This window comes from Gymnoscopelus microlampas (genome assembly GCF_963454915.1).
Source record: "Gymnoscopelus microlampas genome assembly, chromosome: 10".
In the NCBI taxonomy this organism is placed as follows: Eukaryota; Metazoa; Chordata; class Actinopteri; order Myctophiformes; family Myctophidae; genus Gymnoscopelus; species Gymnoscopelus microlampas.
The window spans coordinates 16,860,378-16,882,582 of record NC_139947.1 but is presented as its reverse complement, the minus strand read 5'-3'; the positions used below and the strand labels follow the sequence as shown (position 1 = coordinate 16,882,582).

The 22,205-nt window shown below is 40.8% G+C and overlaps 3 protein-coding genes across 3 annotated transcripts; 1 reads left to right on the top strand and 2 right to left on the bottom strand.

Moving 5' to 3' along the window:
• Positions 1 to 1,829: 1,829 nt before the first annotated feature.
• Positions 1,830 to 13,341, top strand: rbsn (rabenosyn, RAB effector). The gene is made up of 12 exons (XM_084069694.1): positions 1,830 to 1,917; positions 4,164 to 4,457; positions 5,293 to 5,427; positions 6,050 to 6,150; positions 6,264 to 6,309; positions 6,409 to 6,570; positions 6,981 to 7,246; positions 8,161 to 8,231; positions 8,340 to 8,426; positions 8,532 to 8,634; positions 8,762 to 8,866; positions 9,017 to 13,341. Exons 2-12 carry the CDS (start codon positions 4,298 to 4,300, stop codon positions 10,121 to 10,123), a joined length of 2,343 nt encoding a protein of 780 aa, XP_083925820.1. The 5' UTR covers positions 1,830 to 1,917; positions 4,164 to 4,297; the 3' UTR covers positions 10,124 to 13,341.
• A 125-nt stretch (positions 13,342 to 13,466) lies between these two features.
• On the bottom strand, positions 13,467 to 15,985 carry mrps25 (mitochondrial ribosomal protein S25). The gene is made up of 4 exons (XM_084069738.1): positions 15,783 to 15,985; positions 15,185 to 15,291; positions 14,622 to 14,709; positions 13,467 to 14,105 (listed from the first exon to the last, which is right to left on the bottom strand). Exons 1-4 carry the CDS (start codon positions 15,914 to 15,916, stop codon positions 13,913 to 13,915), a joined length of 522 nt encoding a protein of 173 aa, XP_083925864.1. The 5' UTR covers positions 15,917 to 15,985; the 3' UTR covers positions 13,467 to 13,912.
• A 1,908-nt stretch (positions 15,986 to 17,893) lies between these two features.
• Positions 17,894 to 18,277, bottom strand: LOC311054107 (NADH dehydrogenase [ubiquinone] 1 beta subcomplex subunit 6-like; the record flags this gene model as incomplete). The annotated part of the gene is made up of 1 exon (XM_084069987.1): positions 17,894 to 18,277. One exon carries the CDS (start codon positions 18,275 to 18,277, stop codon positions 17,894 to 17,896), a length of 384 nt encoding a protein of 127 aa, XP_083926113.1.
• Between the last annotated feature and the right edge of the window lie 3,928 nt (positions 18,278 to 22,205).

The window sequence follows — 22,205 nt, the reverse complement described above, 5'->3', positions numbered from 1 at the left end:
AGTACCTTTTCCACATGGAATAAGAATAAGTACAGGGTAAAGTTGAAGCCAAATGGTATATGTGATGCTGTCCACCACTTCATAGCCTAGAATAGACAGACTGTGCAACTCGAGAAAAAAAACTGAATCTTAACCCATATCCCCACCTGACACAACAGTGGTCCCACTCCCCAGGTTGATTTCTTTTTTTTGGGCTTTTATTGCTTTATTTGGAGAGGGACAGAGAAAGTAGTCTGACAGGAAATGGGGAGAGAGATGGGGGAAGACACGCAGCAAAGGCCGTCGGGAACGGGATGCGAACCCGCGGCACGCTGTCTGTTAAGGGATTTCAACCAAGGGTGCCTAGACCGCGACGCCACGGCCTAGGCCCCCAGGTTGATTTCTAATCAGGATGGTGGTCCACGCTGCTGATAGTCAGGCTGAGTGTCAGGCTAATAGGTCCCTGGTTCACAATCAGTTGTTTTAGTATTGGGCTGGGTTATCCTGCATTTCTATGAGAACTCTGATCAGACTTGTGACGCATCAATGTGCAAGTGGTAAAAAGCTATGATGTATTTTATCTTCTCTACAGGCCTACACCTTAACCACACGAACACTAACGTCACTATTCTGGGCATGTCATAATATACAACACTTTGAGAGCTTGTAGATCATTTCCTGCGAAAGGATTTAGTGTAGAGCGGGGACAGGGGAAGGGACCAAGTAGGCTGTATACTGGTCAACGAACTGTAGCTAGGCCTATAGGTTTTAAGTGGTTAAATGTGTAAGGACAGATAGTAGATTTGTACACTCATGGGGACCATGTTTTAAATGACTGGACTATTAGATAGTATATGAACAGTGGGCAGTACCCAAGACCAACAGTGGTAGGCAGCAATACACCAACCGGCGTATATAGTCTGCCCACTGGGGGGGAACACACACACACACACACACACACACACACACACACACACACACACACACACACACACACACACACACACACACACACACACACACACACACACACACACACACACACACACACACACACACACACACACACACACACACACACACACACACACACACACACACACACACAGTGTGTTTCCGACCAGTGGTGGAAAGTAACAAAGTACATTTACTCAAGTACTGTACTTTTACAGTACAATTTTGAGGTACTTTTACTTTACTGGGGTATTTCCAAATGTCAATACTCTTACTTCTACTCCACTACATCTCAGAGGCAAATATTATACTTCACTACAACTCCACTACAATTATTTGAAAACGTTAGGTACCCTACTTTGTAGATTTGAATTATTATTGCAAGACACACATTTACCATTTCAGCCCTATTTAAACTTTGGCTATTTGAAAATAGACGATCTACAAGCTCGCGACGTGTTGTGAGCTTGTAGATCTGCAATTTTCAAAAGATTTGAATACATTTTATACATAAATTATGTATAAAATGTATTAAAATCTTTTGAATATAGCCGATCTACAAACTTGTGACGCGTTGTGAGCTTGTAGATCAGCTATTTTCAAACAATTTTAATACATTTTATACATAATGATACCTTGTGAAATGGGACATTCTGCATAATTTACTTTGACTTTTGGTACTTTAAGTGTATTTTTATGTAATTTATACCTTTTTACTTTAACTCAAGTAAATTCTGATTTCCGGACTTTTACTTGTTTAGATTGTTTCTCTATTGCAGTATTTATACTTTTACTTAAGTAAAAAAAAAAAAAAAAAAAGAGTACTTTTTCCACCACTGTTTGCGACTGGTACCGTTTGTCCCTCATGCCATGCCGTCAACTGTATGCTAGTCACATGACTAGGCAGGGCTGCTATCCTGCAGCTGGACCTTTCAAGCTGTCAAAATAACCCAAACAATACAGTTGTTGTTGTTCTGTACATTTGTAAGTATAAACGCCACCTTGTTTTTTTGTCTTTGCGGGTGGGATTTAAGCATTATTTGCGTATAAAACGCATTATTTCTATGATTTGGTTGACAGTACAGCAGAGAAACAGGCTAAAGCTAACGAGGCGTAGCTCTGTAGTCGTTGCAATGCTGTGTGCAGCACTAGGATAGCGTTAGCCAACTCACTGATTCAAATATATAGATTTCCGAATTGCAGCTGCACCTGCTCTGCAACTGCTCTTTTAGAGCGGTTTTGAAGCAGAGTAAGAATTCACACCTTTTTGACTGTTGATAGGGCATTCCACATTTTGGTGGCATAGCAGTAGAACGAATTTAAGCCTTGTTTTAGGCAAATCTGTGTTGAACATGATTTGTGGAGCTCCCTCTGGTGTTGTTTGTGGACGTCTTTAACGTTTTTGAAGTAGTTTGACAGGTGTCTTTGTGGTGTAGTGTATCTTGTAGACCAGGCCCATTGCAAGTTGCTGTACTCTGTCCTCTACCCTGAGGCATCCCACCCTAGCAAAAATGAACAGGGGTTAGATGAGTTGTAGGTGTGAGGCCAAGGCCAAGCAGTAGTCTGACCAGTTTGTTTTTGGATGTCTGGACGGGAGCCTTGTTTTTGAGGACTTTGTGATGCGTGCATAGTCGAAGTGACATTGGCTGAGTGCTCCTGCTAGAGTCCTCAATGTATTCTTAGTTACTGACCAGTGAGGAGATCCTGTACAAAAATCTTGTACTATGGTTGACTTTTTTGATTACTTTAGTTGCCATTTTTTCACTGGAAAGATTTACCTCTAAAATAAAAATTATAACATTGGACTTGGACCAGGTCTGCGATTACTTCTCACAGTAAACTGTGTTTATGTTGTTGTGCGTGAAATAGCCTGCAATGCAAAGTCCACAGTGCACGTTAATGTAATTTCAGTTTTTTTTATGTGCCTAGCCTTGGGTCGAGACTATCATAGATATGCTTCTTTTATCGATTCTTACATTTGCATATCTATGATAGATATGCAATCGTGTCAGAATTCCTGCAACAAGTCGCAACTCCTTGCAACAAAAGTTTTAAGGCCAGTCCCACATAACACCAATTATGCAACTCCTTGACACTGCCATTGGGGATAATGGTTGCAAGGAGTTCCATTGGTGTGAAATGGCCTTTAAACTCTGATGCATTCTAGCTGCAGGCTGCAGCACGGTAATGGTGCATTACTCAAGTAGGCACAAATGACTAAAAGTCTTGTAAAATCACTTGTTACTAGGCCTGTCACAATTATTACATAATAATCACAATTAGTTTTGCATAATCATCATAACACATTTTCAAATATTAAAAAAAAGAAATAGCAGATTTACAAGCTTACAACGCGTCACTTTGTGACGTGTTGTAGGCTTGTAGATCAGTTATTTCATTTTACATGTATAAAATCATTGAATATGTAAATAATTTCTTTGTATTAGTTATTTGTCATATCTGCCCTGTGCAATGTTTGATTACGAAGCCTAAAAGGCTTAAATTTGTAATTGTGACAACCCTACTTGTTACAAAATGGAATACAAAATGTTGTGGCAAAGTACCGAAAACATTCAACAATGTGTCTTGTCTGGGATTCATTGCAACATAGATTGGATAGGACAGTTTCAAGCTTCTATATTAGACAGGGCCAGTGTAGCAAGGCAAGGAAAGGGTAGAGAGAAAGGAAGTCCTGGGTGGGTCTGACAAGAAGCATGTCATCAGTTAGCCGCAAGCAACTTTGATGCTATCTGAATCTAAGTTGCAACCAGCTCCATTGACGGTGTTCGGGTTGGGAAGCGCTTGTTGTAAATCCTGTGTACCACCTGTTTTGAAATGGCACTATATGCAGTTACATTGAGTGATTTCAAACGAGTGCTTCCAAACACGAACACATAGAAAAATCATGGCGTTTATTGACAGAAAGTTGTTCATAACATGACAATGGTGGATTTCTTTTGACAAAGAGGATAATCCAAGCTGTCCATAAAGTTTACATATTAGTGAGTTTATCAGCGTTTATTGCTCAGATAAGACTTTTCATGAATGGGCTGTCAATGGAGCTCGTTTCAACTTAGATGCAGATACAGTAGCATCTTGCTGCTAGTTATAAGTGCACCACCAGGTACCCCCGGCCCCTACAACCATTTAAATGCCACAAATCCACCCAGTCTTCAACAGGAGTCTATTAGTGCATGGTTGACTAATACACTACCTTTCTGTGATCCCAGGAGCCTTGTCCTCTGGTGCAATGGAGTTGATATGGGGTGGGCTGCCCACCCAGCGCTGTGCAGACTGAAGCAGGATCCTCCCGTATTGGATATATCTCCTCTCCAGTCTTGCACACCAACCAAGTCTTGTCATCATGGCCTCCGGCTACCCAGCCCCATTTGAAGGGGCAGAAATGAAGGAGGGCTTCCTCTGCCCTCTGTGTCTGAAGGACCTGCAGTCATTCTACCAACTCCAGGACCACTATGAAGAGGAACACTCAGGGGAGGACCGCCATGTGAAGGGACAGCTCAAAAGTTAGTCCATACGCAACCTTGAGTATATATATCAGTGTCTTTTTGTATCTCACTATAGACCATCGGTGTCTCTGACACTTAATTGGACAAATAACAATATAACCTTTTCATGGCAGCCATATTGACATCAAATATGGTTCTGTTTAGTGTAGCAGAGCCTTTCCATCCAGTGAGCCAACAAACAATTACCCTGACTCTGTTTGACCTGAATGGAACACGCCCTTAATTAGTATCATTGGTAACACACCTATTTGCCCTGCAATTTCATTGATTTAATTCACGGCTGCTGTGAAAATATCAGTGGTGTTTATAATGGAGGTATGATGGAAGAATTGACAATAGATATAGCCACCTTTCACCCCTCCCATTGTAATAATAATCCCTATAATCATTGTAATCTGTCTTCCTTCTCTTCTGAACCGTATGTTTATTAGGGATGGGTTTGAATGGTCAACTGGTCCACTGGTTCTCAGCATGGGGTTCAGGCACCCAGGGGTCCTTGAGGGGGTTCCAGGGGGTCCCCAGTTAAAACGATTTGGCAATCAAATTGACCCTTATGTCTGTAACTCAAGAGAGTGTACAAATGGAACCAAATGGATTGTAAGGTTCCATTTCTACACTCTCTCAGTTAAACTTAACACAGGATTGACTGTGTGTAAATAGAGGTTGTATCAAATGGGGGTCCTTGAAATAAAAAAGGTTGAGAATAATCGGATTGGACGAGCAACATTCGACTATTTAAACCCTTTACTGAAGCAACAACGTTAGAACAGCCAAATGCCTATATAAAGTATTGCCAATCGCTGACATTACTCTCATGCCAACTTGTGTGTAGGTCTGGTTCAGAAGGCTAAGAAAGCTAAAGACAAATTACTGAAGCGGGATGGAGAAGACAGGCCTGACACAGGCAGCTATGAGTCCTTCTACTATGGTGGAGTGGACCCGTACATGTGGGAGCCTCAGGAACTGGGTGAGAGCCTGAATACAATGAATGCTGCTTGGACATACTGTATCTAATGCTATTAGGTCATTTAGCAGCAAAGCACATCTTTCTAATATTAGGGCTGCAACTATCTCATTATTTTCTCAGCAATTAATCGAATAATGGAGAAGCGTGTGTATTTTTTTTTTTTACATATCAACAAAAAATATTATCAACTACATAGATTAATCTGATTAACCACTTAAGGCTTATTAAATACTTTGTTGTACAATGCTGAAGAAAACAGTGAAAATTGCCAGTGTACATGCTCACAAGCTTGTAGATCGGCTCTTTTCACAATTTGTTGCTATTGTATTGAATATATATGTATTTTTATTTCCATTTGTTTTTAAAATTTGATTATATTATTTAAATCGATTATTTTTCATAATTGATTAAATTGATTAGCCCATTTAAACCCATTTACTACATTGGACAGAGTACCCCAGGGGTCTATCGGCTCTATCCCTTTTTCCTTCTACAACCAATTTTGCTGGCCGAACATTTACCCCAGAATAGGGATGCTAAGGTGCCAAGGTTCATGTTGTTAACTTTTGCACCGCTAGCTAATATATTCCATTGATCAGCCTTTTCTTTATCTCATTGGTAGGAGCAACCAGGAACCATGTGGACTTCTTCAAAAAACACCGGGCAGCCAGGATAGATCATTACGTCATAGAGGTCAATAAGCTCATCATCCGTCTGGAGAAGGTGCAACAGCAAATCGCTACTCGTTTATACCAATTACTTTATTTTCACTATAGTTTCACTATAGACTAAATGCTACCAACTCATCCCTTACCAAGAAAAACGTTTATTTTCAGCTGACGTCTTTTGACCGGACCAACTCAGACGCTGCCAAAATCAGAGGTTTGTCCTCATAGATTTTCTGTGACATTCTGTATTTTTTTCTCCCTTTTGTTGTGCATTTAATATGAGCAAATGACCGAATGCCCGTATCTATTACAGCGATAGAGAAATCAGTAGTGGCATGGGTGAGTGACTCGGATGTGCCCTTCTGTCCCGACTGCGGGCACAAGTTCAACCTGCGGAACAGACGGCACCACTGTCGTCTCTGTGGGTCCATCATGTGCAGGAAGTGCATGGAGTTTGTTCCCCTGCCGTTGGCTTGTAAGTATCATGAGTTAACCCATTAAGACAAGGAACTCATCTGTGTCATTTGTAGATTTCTTTGGCTATTCAAAAAACAGCAGATATACGTGAACTACTGGCAGCATACCTTCTCTGACCTTTCTGAATCACCTCTGAAAAATACCACATATTACAAGATAAAAACTAAACCAAACTAGCCAATCTTCAATAACAAACTGAAATTGATAACACAAAGTCAAAACGAATTAATAAAAACTAACGACAAACGCAAAACTATAATGCAGAGCATGGAGCTTAGCTAAATGAAATCATATCCAATCATAACCAGTGTCAGGGTAGAGTCGAGTCACATTTCTGCCAGTTCACCACCACGGTGTGAAATTTGAGCCTTTTTTCTCTGTTTGTCCCCCCCGCCCGCCCCCGCCCAGATAAGCTAATTAGTGGGACCCGGGAGGCGCTGTGTGTCCCTGGAAGCCCTGGCCAGGCCCAGCAGGTGTCCCCGGCAGTGGGTGGAGGCGGCGGGATGGGCTCCAGGAGAGGCAGCATCAGCAGCCTGAGCAGTGTCACCTCCATGCTGGAGGAGAAGGACGACGAGAGGATCCGCTGCTGTCACCACTGCATGGACACCCTGCTGAAGAGGCAGCAGAAGCTGGAGGAGAAAGACCACATGCCTGACATAGTGAAACTGTATGAGGTAAGGTCATTGGTATTGGTAGTCAGCAGAACTGAACGGTAGAGGCCTGGTTGTACTTGGCACATAGTCGCCAGTGTCCATGGACAGCGAATGCGTGTTTAAAGGAATATTTCACCCCCAATATGACTTCAGTTCAGTTATCACCCTTTGAAGCCGTGAATACATGGAGAATTTTTGTTTAGTGGAGTAGAGAATACTTGATGAATTGATAAGAATAAAAAGTGGTCCATTCATTAACAACTGCAAAACTACACATACAAACTCCAACACAGCTCTCAGAGTATAAACCCAAGTGTTTTGTATCCATTCGTATCCTCATTACTTCAAAAATATAGCTTTAATAAACTGCAACATTTACTTTTTAAATCACTTGCTCATCACACCGCCCCTCCACTACCCCCCTAGAACTGTTTTAAACAATAAATATTCTGTGAAAAAGCTGTTTTTAAAGTAATGAGGATATGACTGGATACAAAACGCTCAACACACATCTGAGAGTCATGCGGATGTCTGCGCAGATATGAGCTGGTGACGAAAATGTACATCTATGTCATGATGCTAGCATAACCTCGCGGCTAGGCAAAGTATAATTTGGCCTGCAACACTGCATCATTTACAGTTTGCCTGACATTCCCCAATTGGCAAGATTATTTCTAATAATAATGTAAATAAGAAACTTGCGCACACCTGAAAAACCATAACACATATTGGAAAATAATGGACTTATGCACACTGCCGTGACTTGCAAAGCATTTTGGCTGTAGACCTTCATCATGCATAGATAGATGCATTACTCCGGTACTCTTTCATATTCTCATCTTTGTTTATTCTGTTATATCCTTCCTTCCTTCCTGTGATTTATTCAGGTATTTCCTTCAATTCACTGGCTCATATTTTGTCTTCCTGTCTGACAGAGGCTGAGGTTGTGCATGGATAAAGTGGACGAGAGGGCTCCAGAGTACATCCGAATGGCCGAGTCTCTCAAGTAAGGCCCCTTATGTGGCAGCCATTTTAAACAGAGAAATGACTGTAATTGGCATTTTTTTATGTCTGTTGATGACTGTACTGTAATTCTTGCTGCATACATCCACAGTGCTGGAGAGACAACATACAATCTGGACACTGCTGGTGGACTGAGAATGGAAGTACAGAAATACTATGAACTAATTGATGCACTGAGGTAGATGGCAAGTCTAAACAGATTTGACTTTGAAAAGCATTTGTTTTTTGGTCACATTTGTTAAAGTTTTTACCCGGATTAAACAGATTTTTGTGTTCTTGTTAGTAAGAGGATTTTAACACTCGGTGTGAAAGATGACCCACCGCCACATCCCAAGACCCTCCAGCTGCAGAAAATGGTCCGCTACACGGCTACACTCTTTGTTACGGTGAGACTTCCAATTTGACATCAAATGAATGTGGTCCAGAAAACATTTTTGTCTTCTCAACATTATCCCTGTGCCAAACACCACCCTATATACCTTCCTTCGTTCTCCATTTTGTTCCACTTTCTAGGAGAAGCTGTTAGGTTTGATGTCTCTACCCACTAAGGAGAAGTATGAGGAGCTGAAAGAAAAGAGGAAACAAGAACAAGAGAAGAGGCTTCAGCAGGAGAGATTGGTGAGGAGGTCATAAATACGTACTGTTAATATGTCTTTGTAAAATGGAAGATTTTCGGGAAGCAGCTCCGTCATGTGATGAAGTGCACACATTTGGCTGGGGAAGTTAGCATACAGTATGTGTACATTCACATTCCTCTCTTGCCACCAGGTTGCCCAGGACACCCTGAAGAGGAGGCAGGAGTCCGAGAAGAACCGTCAAGTATCCAACATCAATGGAGAGCTTCCCCAGGCCCCCACAGCCCCACGCATGACCAAAGCCGGTGGTTGGCTGCCCTCCTCAGACTCCCTCCACACGCGGACCGAGTTTGAAGACCCCCTGCTGCAGCAGATAGAAAACATCCAGTCGTTCCTGCGTCAAGCGCGGGAGGCCCATCGGATGGACGAGGTGGCCATGCTGGAGGAGAACCTGCGACAGCTACAGGACGAGTACGACCAGCAGCAGACCAGCCTGGCCATCGCCCTCTCCCAGAAGCTGGCCAACGAGGAGAGCTTGCAGCAGGATGAGATCAGGCGCTTAGAGGCCCGCGAGAGGGAGGAGAGAGAGGAGATGGAGCCCGCGGCCCCAGCTCTCTCCATCGTCTGGGAGAACTCTCTGGACTTGGGCCCTGCAGGGAACTCTCAGCGGGACGAGGATGAAGAGCCAGCGGAGGAGCTGACCCCCAAAGCGGAAAGGAGCCCGCCGTCTTTAAGGGCGTTCCCGGCTTTCACGGCGCAGGAGGAGTCGCCCCCGAGACTGAGAAGCTTAGGTGGACACGTGACTCCTCCTGGAGGCGAGGAACAGAACAGTGTTTCCCTCAATCCCTTTGATGAGGAGGACTCCACTCCCGTAGAGGAGGATGCGTCCAATCCCTTCTTCGAGGAGATCCGGAAGGAGCACCGGGCAACCAATGGAAAGAAAGAGAAAGAGTACAACCCCTTCGAGGAGGAGGACGAAGGTGAGGAGGAGGGACAGGCAGACGGCACGCCTGGCAACCCTTTTGAGGAGGAGAACAGCGACGCCAGCAACCCTTTCGCCCAGGCCTCTGGGAATTCCCCGGGGGTCTCGACCAACCCGTTTGACGAGGCGGACGAGGACGCGGTTCTGCGAGACGTCGACGTGATCGAGGAGGAGCTGCTCCTGCAGCAGATTGACAACATTAGGGCCTACATCTTTGATGCCAAGCAAAACGGTCGTCTGGACGAGGTGGAGCTGCTGTCGCAGAACCTGCGAGAGCTGCAGCACACCCTGCAGGAACAGAAGAAAAAAACACGCTGACACATGGTTCTCATAACGACTGCACCGGATCACCTGCTACTTATAACGAAGGTTCTCCATCCACTTGGATAGCTCACTTTAAATGACTAATGATCCCTCACACACAGTGAGGGCGAGGTCAGTTGTACTTGATACGTACTGTATCTCAGTAGTTGAGGAGTATGAAGTGTCTACAGAAAGTTCCATCCCGTACAAGCACTACAAATGCATTTGTAGAAGGCGTGTTGGCAGTAGCTGTTAGCTGTTCTGATAGAATGGAGACAAGGGAAGAATACCACTTGAAGGATAATTCATGTTTTTTTATGCAGTTGCCAAATGGGTCTTTTGAACTGGAAGTTGTCTACTAAGTTATGATATGCATAGTTTGGCAGTCTTGGAATTCCCATCAAATTTGACAAATGTTGACATGTCACAGGGCAACTACAGAATATTTCAAATCACTCTCAAATAATCTCAACAGTACCAAGTTGCTTTATGCCATAATAAGTTGATTTGGCCCAAAACAAGAGAGATGTTTTAATTGCTCTTATGGCCCTGTTTATGGCTAATACTGTATTTTGTGTTCACGTGATTGTCACCAAACAAACAAACAAACACTATACTTACTCTACACATAGGCAAATAGCCAGTTGACAATTGATAACAAAACAAAAATAAATCGCACATAAAAAACGTTTGGTCCAAGACTGAGAATTGTGCAAACTTCATGAAATTAATTTACCTGAAGTATATTTTGCATATTTAAGCTACTTATTCAATTTCACCATTTGGAATTGTCGCTAAAGAAAGTATATTAGTTTTAATGGAATTGCAGGTGAAAAGCACAAGGCACACTGCGCGATCGCAGGAACAGGTCATGTTTGCTAGCAGAGAGCAGAGGCTGGCTTTAATCTTTGTCCTACTTAATAATAGAGTAGGTACAACTACAGTACAACAGAATATACCTGACAGGATTACATGCACAACTAGAGAGATTGGCTTTAATCTTAGCCCTACTTAACAATACAGTAGGTACATGAACTACAGTACAACTGAAAATACATGCACAACTAGAGCTCTCAGTGGATTGCAAAATGTATCTCTTGCCAGACCATGTGTCCAGTCTATGACGTATGACTCCACATTTGGGGGTAGTTTCAACTCTATCCGACCCCCATTGACTTAAATATTATAAAATGGACTCGAGTTAAATATTTCAAAAATATATAAAACACTGATTGCTCCAGCGGTTTGCAAGATTAGATTATCTCCGGACAAACCAACACACAGGGTTGAAAACATGATCTCCCCCCTTGCCTTTGGCCTGGCAGAGACAATTAGGGCTGCAACAGTTAATCGAACTAACCGATTTAATCGATTATTAAAACAAATATTGATTTGGGGGGATGGGGGGGACATTTTTTGTTTTGTTATGTTCAAACCCATTTCAAAAATAGCAGATCTACAAGCTCTGTTGATATATACAAAATGTAATCGATTGTTTGATTGTATCGATAGAATACAATTATCGATAGTTGCAGCCCTAGGCATAACTTAAAATTGTGATGAATGTCGTGCTCATCGCAAGCAGTTTGCTGTAACAGCTGTTAATTTGTCAATGGAAGTTTTTGCATTTTTAATGCAACATTACAAATTAGCATGTGTAATTAGTGTTTGTCTATCTGTCTTCTAATGCATGATTCTGTTCAAATGCGTTCTGCTCACTCTTCATCTCAGGCCTGTGTGTCATAGTTGGTGTTAACGCTGGTTAAACTCTTTACAGGCATGCAAACAGCCCCGAGGTGAAAAACATATTGTTTTCTTTGGGGTCAGGTGTCACACAATTGCCCTATTTGGGTTCAAAAAGGTGACTGTAGCTGAAAAGTGACACTTTTGCATGTCTGTTTAAGACTTTTATTTTGGAAATGGTGAACAAAAATGTTGTCATGGTTTGTCAAGTGAAACAATATTTTCAAAATCCTGCTTTTTTTTTGTTTGTTTACAGTGGTACTAATTTGAGCCACCAAGCACAGAATGAATGCATTAACGTAGCTTTTCCTAAGGTTGCATGATTTATGTGTTCATGACGATAGCCTTGTGAATTGCTGTTTGATACTGTATTTCTGTGCAGGCAATGGTCTAGTTTCTTGTCCCTCTACAGTATGTTTTTACACAATGTTGTAGTTCTACTGCTCAAGGCTCCGACGTAACAAATCTACTCTTCCTGTCTGCTAAGTCCAGTTCTGTGAAACATCCTCCTCCCTCTCTGCTAAGTCCTGTTATGAATATGTACAGTATACACAAAGCTACCATTCATACACTAAAGCCTATTCAGACCAAAGATTCGCAACAAGACAAATCCGAAAGTATACTCCATGGTACGATGGTGTCACATGCTGGAAATGGCTGATCCACGATGTGTTGAGCTTATAGATCGGCTATTTTGGGACATGCAACACTGTTTTCCAATGGAGCATTAAAACGCGGAGAAAAGGCGCACCAGTCTGATTTACAATATTGTTGTAAAACTAATCTAACAAAGTCACTCAGAAATGTTCATTTGCAAAGCACTTATAACACTCATCGTAGGCAACACAATAACAGGACATGCACGTACATTTTAGTTTATTAGTATGTACATTGTACAGTACTGACATTTTAAATGGATCATAATTCTTAGAACAAGTCAAATCATTAAACAAGATTTTGTGCACTCGTTCATAAGACACTAATCAATAGTGCCACTCAGTATTAACACCGATAATGCTGCTACTGTATCTCACCTTGTGTAAAAGCCTAATTTATGGTCGGCCTGTAGTACAAAGGTGTCACTGGCCGATAACTGATTAAAAATCAGTTGTCAGCCAGTGTCACCGTTGTGTGAGGGAGTATAAATTAAGCTTCAGTCTGAATGTGGGGGTGGTTTCATTGCTATTCAAGACGTCCACATTTCATTTTAAGGATAAAAGCAATTTTGTGTTGGCTGTTATTCGGGCACCACTAACCTATGTTGTAATATCAGAACATTTAAATCCATTTACATAATAAAACATGTACTATGGGAAATGTGAATAACTTTTTTTTGATAATGTTGGCTATTCACTTTTGTTACCTTTGGAAACAATTAGGTGTAACATTATCTCCATTAAAGAACCCATCTTATTGAGACACGACTTGTTTCAGACACTTCAATTTAATTACCATGAGAAGGCACCTTTGCAATATGGCAAACATGTGTAGACTACATGGTTTCTTCCTCAAACATATTTTGTGTATGTGTAAACAAATTATCAGAACAGAAAAACTGGAGCTCATATTACATCCAGTTGCCACTATTTACAAAACTGAAAGCAATGTTCCAGTCTGTCAATTATCAATGTACAACGTAGAGAAAAAGGAGTGGTTAACACTTGTGTCACCCTCTTGTGAATCTGGAAATATAGAACATTAAAAGAAACCCAGAAGCAACAGAATCAAGTTCATAAAACAGACAACAGCGGCTTCATGGTCTCAGGTGCACAGACGGGGGCAAGTCTTGAGTTGGCCCACACCCACGTGCGGTCAATCATGTTCATATATCTATTGAAGGTCAATTGAACGAAACATTGTTCATTAAATATATTTTTTGTGAAGACAGTGTGTTGGACCACTTCTTTTCTTCTCTACGTTGGCTGTCCTCTCCTACGCACCCGTACTTTGTAAGTAGGTGTGGAAAAAAGACTATCTACTAATAATGAACGTACAAAAAGAACCATACAGAATATGTTACATGTTTTACAGTAGTTATTGTCCATTGGTCTTGTCAGCCTCTCAGTCCTGCAAGGCAGCCATCTGGGCTTTTTTGTATTTGCCTGTCATCTCTTTGGGCAGTGGCGTTGTGCCAGGACACGGCACCTGGCCATCCACCTCGCAAATGCACTCCCTCAGACAGTACTTCTTGGGACCAAAGTTGGCAGGGTTGGAAGCTTCCATCTTGGCATCAGCCTCCGCCTGTAACACTTCTCTGTGTGCAGGGAGGGATGAAATACAAAATTAACAGATCATCCACAAACATGTTGTGTGGTAATACAAATTTAAAAAAAAAGGTGCTGTAAGTGATATTCTTTGGTTAAAACAAAATGTTTTTTTGTAAAAGGTTAACGCTCTATATTGCTAGAGTGTTTGTTCAGTAACAGGGGTCAGTTGCCGTGCCGAACGTTGAAAAGTTTGCTTGAGCCGACTCAGCGCCGTCCGAGTTATGCACCGATAGGCACATAATCGTAAATCATGTTTTGGGGTAGGCGTTTGCCCTAACTTTCATCAACCACAGAATAACGGCAAAACACCCACTGAGGCCCGTCGGTAGGTCAGTATCTCACCTATTTAGACCAATCAATAGTCTGATTAAACGTGATAATGTCCCATTCAGTGCATTGACAGCAGAGCATCCGAAGCTGGTGTCTCAATAGAGTCCTAGGATCCTATTTAAAATTGTCAAAGTTGCAATTTAACTTGTGTAGCAAAAATGAAAATCACTTACTCTGATTTGCCTAGAATTTTCATCACATGTTGTGAAATTTGTTTGAAGTCCTTTCCTTCAGCATCAACCAGCACTTGCTCCCCATCATCTGTAGGAGAAAATACAGAACAATTCAGACCGAGCTAAACCACTTTTTAACCACTTTCACTCTGACGTCCCACAGCATGTCATTAGACTAACATTTTCAAAAGATGTCAGATCTACATCAGCTTTTTGATTGATTGATTGATTGATTGAATACGTTATTAACAGTTTGCAAAAAAGGTAGTGGCACGATTATACAAATGGTGCTAAAAGGATAACACAAACAAGCCCTGAGGGCTTAGTTCAATTGTGGTCCTGTGAATTCAATTCATTGAGACATTTGAATACAAACAATAATATACAATAATATGGAAAACATCATCTATACTTGTAATAATAATTAAAAAAAAGTTGGGGAGCTAATTTCTGGTGTTAAGCTTAAGACTTTGTACAGGGACCAGTTACAAGTTGCTCTTTTGAAATAGGGCTTAGGTGGTTAATGAAGGATGAAAAATACTAAGACACAGGCTTCTTCTCACCTAGGTAGAACTTCAAGAAGGGCGATGGGGTCATGTTCTTAAACATGACTACTTGAACCCATGGATTCTTGTACTGGATTTGAGGAACATTGAAGAACACAAACTTTCTGAAAAGAGAGGGTTAGATTAGATGGGAATATTATGGCATAATTAATCATATAAAGCGAGGGTATAACAAATTCTCATAAATTAATCTGTAATATTCTTCAAAATAAACTCTCAATAAAGATGTTGAATATGCCTAGTCAAAAAGTACTCATTTTATTTACTCCAGAAGTAAAAGTATTGAACTGTGAGCTTGTAGATCTTCTATTTTCAAATGGCCGAAATGTATACAGTGCTGAAGTGGGTAATGTATGTCAAAATCTACAAAGTAACCAGTAACTAAATATTTCAAATAATTTTAGAGTACAATATTTGCCTCGAAGAGTAGAAGTAGTGGAAAAGTAAAAGTATTGGAAATTGGAAATACTCCAGTTAAGTAAAAGTACCTAAAAATTGTACTTAAGTACAGTACTTGAGTAAATGTACTTAGTTACTTTCCACCACTGTCTGTTGAATAATATGCCTAATGAAGTGCCACTGTTAGAACACTGACCTTGCTCCCTCGCTGAGCTGTCCACTCGTGTTGTAATTCACAGTCATGATCTTCACTCTGTTCTTAAAAATAATGTCGCCTTTCTGGAGATAATCCAGCGTCCTTCTGATGGGAAACCGTCCTTTCATCGGCATGTTTACGTCTTCAATCACTAAAATGTGTCTGGAATAGCAGTACAGATAGCCGCTGACAAGGAGGCGCACCTTGATGACGTCAGAGGTTGTTCAGGATTTGTAGTAGCCTGGTGGTACTTGTAGTTTTTAGCGTTCAAGCTAAACACTCATTGATACAACATTATAATAATTTGTTCTTAGGTAGAGCAATGCAACCTGCCTTTACGTAAATTAAATAAGAGAATTCTTGGCGTAGATCTGAGATTACTGTGCCTTTATATGCATGGTTGGAATGGCTACAGTGCTAGTGTCATCCTGGTGATGTCACTATGACTCAGTCATATCCATATATGGAGTCCTAATGTCAGCTATGCCTAAATATGGATGGAATCTATGATGTCAGACAGACATATGTCAGTTATATGATATATGGAGTTAACTGACATATTATGGTGTTTCTGGTTGTCCGTGACATGACCTGACTAATAGTGCCATGGTAACCATAACGACTTAAGACTCAATAATCGTTAGTGTAACTCCCATCCGACGCATGTAAGACTCAGGTTCCTTGTACTGGTGTTTATTCATTTGAAAACATCGTAGAACTGACAAACTGCGGTCACGCTGGCCGCTCTTCAGATAGGTGATAACTCTGTTTTTAGATGTTTTTATGATTTTCCAAAAAATTACATTGAACTGTACTGGATTCTGTAATATTTCAATATTTTATTATTAATAATTTGTGCAGTAAAACATTTCGGTAATAATTACAGACGAGAACATTAGACACAAACAATGTTTTTAGATTGTTTTATTACATTTTTACATGTATATATTGAAGTAACTGGGATTTACGATTTCATTGAACGCACCATCAGTTCGCCTAACCGTAAAAAGCCACGTAGCTGCGCAATAATTTTTGAAGCACGGCTAGTGCGACTGACTCTTTCTGAAGACCGGCCAGCGTGACTGCAGTAACTGACAATACATACAGAAAAGACAAAAAACAAAACATCAACTTGGGCATTCTGACATTCACAAATATATACATGACTTTCACAACAATTACTGACCACTTTGCCTGCTTGCACACGAATGGGGGTGGGGGTCGACTTGGATACTTCAGTCTTTCTGCAAAACCTTTGCTTTTCTCTTCTTTATTCGTTTATTTCACTTTACTTTCTTCTATTTTACTTTAATTTCTTTCTTTCTGTTAAACTCTCCTTCCCTCCTCCTGCTCTCTCACAGCGGAATGAGTGCTGCTGCCCTCTTCTCCAGCACAACAGGTGTCACAAACATACTTGATTACAAAAAACACACAGCTGTAACAAGTGTCAACTAATTGGAAACTTACAACACATAGAACGCACATAGAGCGCCCCCAAGAGACATGTCACTAGAAGGACAAATACACAAAAATAAACAATGACCTGATGCCAGCAGTAACAGTTAGTATTAGGTGATGTGAAAGCCTTCTGTGATGGATGGATGAATGGATGGATATGGTAACCGTAACAACCCGGACCCACACTGACATGTCTGTTGACTGTGGCAACCTAATGTGCACACAGTAGGCTATATAGATGACATCAGGGATCTCCATGTATGGCATAAAAAAGACATGGACAGACAGATACAGAACTTTCCATATAGGGGCATAAAAGAGACAGACAGACGGTACAACAGGTATTGTATAACCGGGGGAGGGGCATGCAGTAGGATTAATATAATATATTATGAACTTTGGAGCAAATGCATGTGCCTACTGTACAGTATATCCTGTGTGAGTTAATTGACATTTTGGATTTTGCAGTCACTTTCCTCTTCTTCCGATGCAGGCTGTCACTCAAGCCTTGCCTCCTTATCTGTGTCCCCCTGTCCCCCAGTATTGACAACTACTTTACCAAAAAGGAGCATAATCTACCCAATCTGTAAGATCTGAATGTACATGCTTCTCCATAATACACAAGACAATATGGAAGTATTTCTTTGATGTTGTCAGTGGTGGCCATGGCTCTCGGGGAGATCCGGAACAACTTCCCCTGTCTCCAAAATGGTGTCACCAGGAAACAGTCTGGGTTTGACCCCCACAATGCCATAGGGCCTTTTGGCAACATGGTATTTCACATAGTAGTGAACAATCCACGCAGGTATCAAAAGACGTGTGAATGTGAACACTCCAGCTGTGTATGCCTTGTAGGTATAAAGCCTCCACATAGACTTGGGTTGCAGAAAGTTAGCCCAGAATTTCTCAATGGCGCCCGGAGCTTTAGATTTGATCACAGGCTCTCGTGGACTCAGCTCCTGGTCCTTCAGCCATTGTCTTCTGAGCTTCAGGAGCTGATCCATACGGAGCTTGTCGTCTGGCGTGTAACCAGACATAATGGAACAATGCTGTTGCTGTTTATTCCTCGGTGTATTCAACCTCAACACCTACAGTACACCTTCAAGTGATAAGTAGAGTTTTATTATGGATCACCCAACCTATTCTGCAATGTAATTCACCTGCACACTGGTTACACATTGAACGCTCTGACTGTGACGTGCTTTTAATAATCAATTTCATCAACACTGCAACATCACATCGTGACGTCACATGATGAGTCATGGCACGCACAACATGAGCCCCAACGAGCTGAACCAAGACCAATACATAATAATATATATATATATATATAATAGTAATCATAAAAATCACACCCTGTGTGAAGAGAGTGGTGCCTTTGGTGAGCCCCGTATTGATGTTGTCATCAATGTTTGTTTATTGGACATACATACATACGGACGGACACACGGACAAAGTCAGATATAGGAGTGGTTGGCACCACTCAAAAATTGTCGGTCGGATAGGCATGAAATCAGGTGGTCTTCAAGGCATGTGACCAGAACCGCCAAGCCGACCGATATGTCCATATATAGGCATACACGGAGATCTGGTTGTCCAACACTGCAGTTGAGATCCTTTAGTCCAGAATGTCAGTAAGCCCATACTGATGATATCAGGGATCTCCATATGGGCATAAAATGGACAAGGACAGACAGATACAGAGATCTCCATATATGGGCATAAAAGGGACATAGACAGACAGACTGGTACAATGGGTACTCTGACAATGGGTACAACAGGGTTTTGCATAACCGGGTGGGGCATGCTTTCCCAACTTGCATCGTTCCCGAGAACGTCTAGTCTCAGTAAAAATGTTATGTTTATGCAAAGGGTATAAAGTAGGGGGGTTAAAGTAGCCAGTTCAAAGCCAACCCATGAGTGATATTTGGGCCAGGTTTGGAGGCAAATGGACGACTGGTCTACTGTGGGAAGGCAGACGCGCATGCAAACAAAATCCATGGCTTCCTGATTTAAGTAGATGAGATACAAGCAAACAGACACATTTCCACTTCTTTCTGAAATTCTGCATTGATATTTGTGCACATTGCCATGAAGCACTACACATGAGACAAGCTCTTCGCATGAGACAATTGAGTTCCTCCTTTGGCTGTAGATATTGTTCATAATGTGGGAGACAGCTGCATGTGACTTTCAGTTGGACTGTACTTAAGTGGAGCATCCCCTCCTGATTATAGATATTTATTTTTAATTGTCATCAAGCCTGAAAATAAAACGTTTCATTGAGACATAATGCTACTGTCAGCTCTTTCTAATATTATCGCATTTTCACAGGAAAACTCGATTTTAAAGTGGACAGCAAAGCTTAGAAAATAGCTTTGTTTTAATAAATACAGTGAAAAGAGAAACCCACTACATGAGCATGAATATTTTATTATTTTTCTGAACTGCGCTTTCTGGGGCTTCAGACTCAGAGATACCAGCCTCAGAGAATGGAATGATACAGGAGTTCAATCATCAAATACATTTTTCATTGATATGAGGTAGAAAATGTAGGGTTATGACAAACTTGAGCAAAAACTGAATGTATTTTTGAATAATCATTCAATCACCATATCTGAAGAAATACGTTTTACATGAGCGAATACGTACACTTATAAAACTTTAACCATAGTATACTTAATCCATAAAGGAGAAAAAAAGAATTAGAAAAAAAAACAATACCCTTTAGCATAGCGACTGTTCATGGTTAGTATTTTAAAGCCACAACATTTAAATCCACATTTTTCATACAGCATTTAATAAAATGCATTTAATGTCTTCATGCACTGCAATGCACTATAAAAAATAACAATGCTCCTTGTTTAAGGACTGACAGTGACAAGATTATAAAACTCCGCTTAGAAATGACATGCACTCATTTTTAATGAAATTACATGTACAAAGGTCTGTTCGCTTAAGTGCCTTTAGAAACAGTCTTTACAGGTTTTAAACCCACATATTACAATTGACATTTATTTTATGAGAACATAATCGCTGTTGACTTCATGTCATCTGTGTCATTCATGATGCTGCTGATGCTCTTCTTTGCGAACAATAGCATCTAGGTAGGCCTATGCATACTGCTATAGCCTAATCTGTCATACGGTACACAGCGCAAAAATTACCGATCTTCATGCTCACAACGCGCCCAATTGGGACACATTGTGAGCTTGTAGATCTGCTATTTCTGGAGTGGGAAACCGGCGGGCAAACAAAACATGAAATCAGGTGGTCTTCAAGGCATTAGTGCACTTGAGGCTGCATCATCTTTCTTCTTTCATTTTTTTTTGCCCAAAACGTACTTTAAGTACACTTAGTATTGGACACGTTAATTTGTTCACAACAAATCAGACTTAAAGTTTTAAAGCAAAACAAACAAAAGTTTTAGTCAGCATGAATGCAGCGGGACACCAGAGGCTGATGGATGTGCACTTAACAGAATACAAATGCCAAAACAATGTAATGTACAAAAAAACAGTAGCATAGCTCAACGAAAGTAACCGTCTGAAGCAAATACTTGTAATAAGCCGATTCCTCATAGGAAAAGACGCTATTTGATAAATATAGTACATACAAAAAGCAGATATACAAAAGCAAGGCTGATATGAAACTACAGCATGATAATTAAACATGACTGGAGGAAAAACAGCATAGAATTGATTGTCATAAAAGGGTAAAAGTGATGTGTGGTAATTGCACAGACATAACAATAATACAAACGTGTATCTCCTAATCCAGAAATAGTTGCCCTCTACATAAACATCTGTGATGCTATTCAGAACAAAACATGAACGGCCGTTCCACTGAGAGAGCTTTTACTTTAGAAATTGGGGCTCTTCCTTACTTCCTTCACAATGATGCTGTTACCAATGACGCAAATTAAGGCTCTGTTCCATTCTGGTCAAACAGAGCCAAGGTGCTGATATTGTGCATGTTCACTGGAAACACTTGCTACACCAGTAGGTCTCAAATGGGGTCCATGGTCCTTGAGGGGGTTCCAAATGGTCCCTTACAGATGTGTACAAATGGAACCAAGTGGACCCAAAAGGGTAATATTTAGCTGATCCAATTAATGTCTGGCTGTTGAGAGATTCGAGACTGTTTTTCTTTTAAATGCAGCTTTGAAGACTTCATAGATTAGTTCAACAGTACTGTAATCATCAGCCAATGAGGAGAGAGTACCCAATTATCAGCTTCAATGTGTTAGTGTTCCAATTCCAATTTTGTCTGCTCATTTCTTTTAGTGCCATCACTTCCAATTTCACGTGTTTAATCTGTATTCTGTGCAAGTTCTCTCTCCTGACTGGATTAAATAGGTATCCCGAACTGAAAATGCAATTTGTTTACAATAGAGCAGGAGAGACGGGGAGACTCCTGTTACTGAACAAACACTCTAGTAATGAGTACCAGAATATAGAGCTATTTAACAATTATTTTAACCAAAATATATCACTTTTTGTTCACTAATTATCTTTGGAAATACACATTAACATGAATCCAACATAGCAGACATTAACTTTTTTGGAAAAAAACTAAACAAAACGTTCATATGAGACAAAAAATTGGCATCCCCTGTAATAACTGAGGACCCGCTAGGGGTCGCGGACCCCCTGTTGAAGACCTCTGGCTTAGATGAACTATGTATCTGAAACAGATTCCAAAGTTAAATATTTAAAAGTTAAATAGAATAAAAGCTTGCCATCAAATGGTTTTGAACACCGGTTCTGTGTAAGTTATGAATGGAGTGACCATACAAAATGGCAAATTAATCGGAATATTTCACAGATTAAACACTGTACTGAGGTTAGTTGCCATTAAACTGAGTTAATTCTTGTACCTGATTTAGCAGTTATCATTCCAATCATGTATATTAGGAGGAAATAGTAATTATATAACTAACTGTACACGAAGTGCTCCTGATTG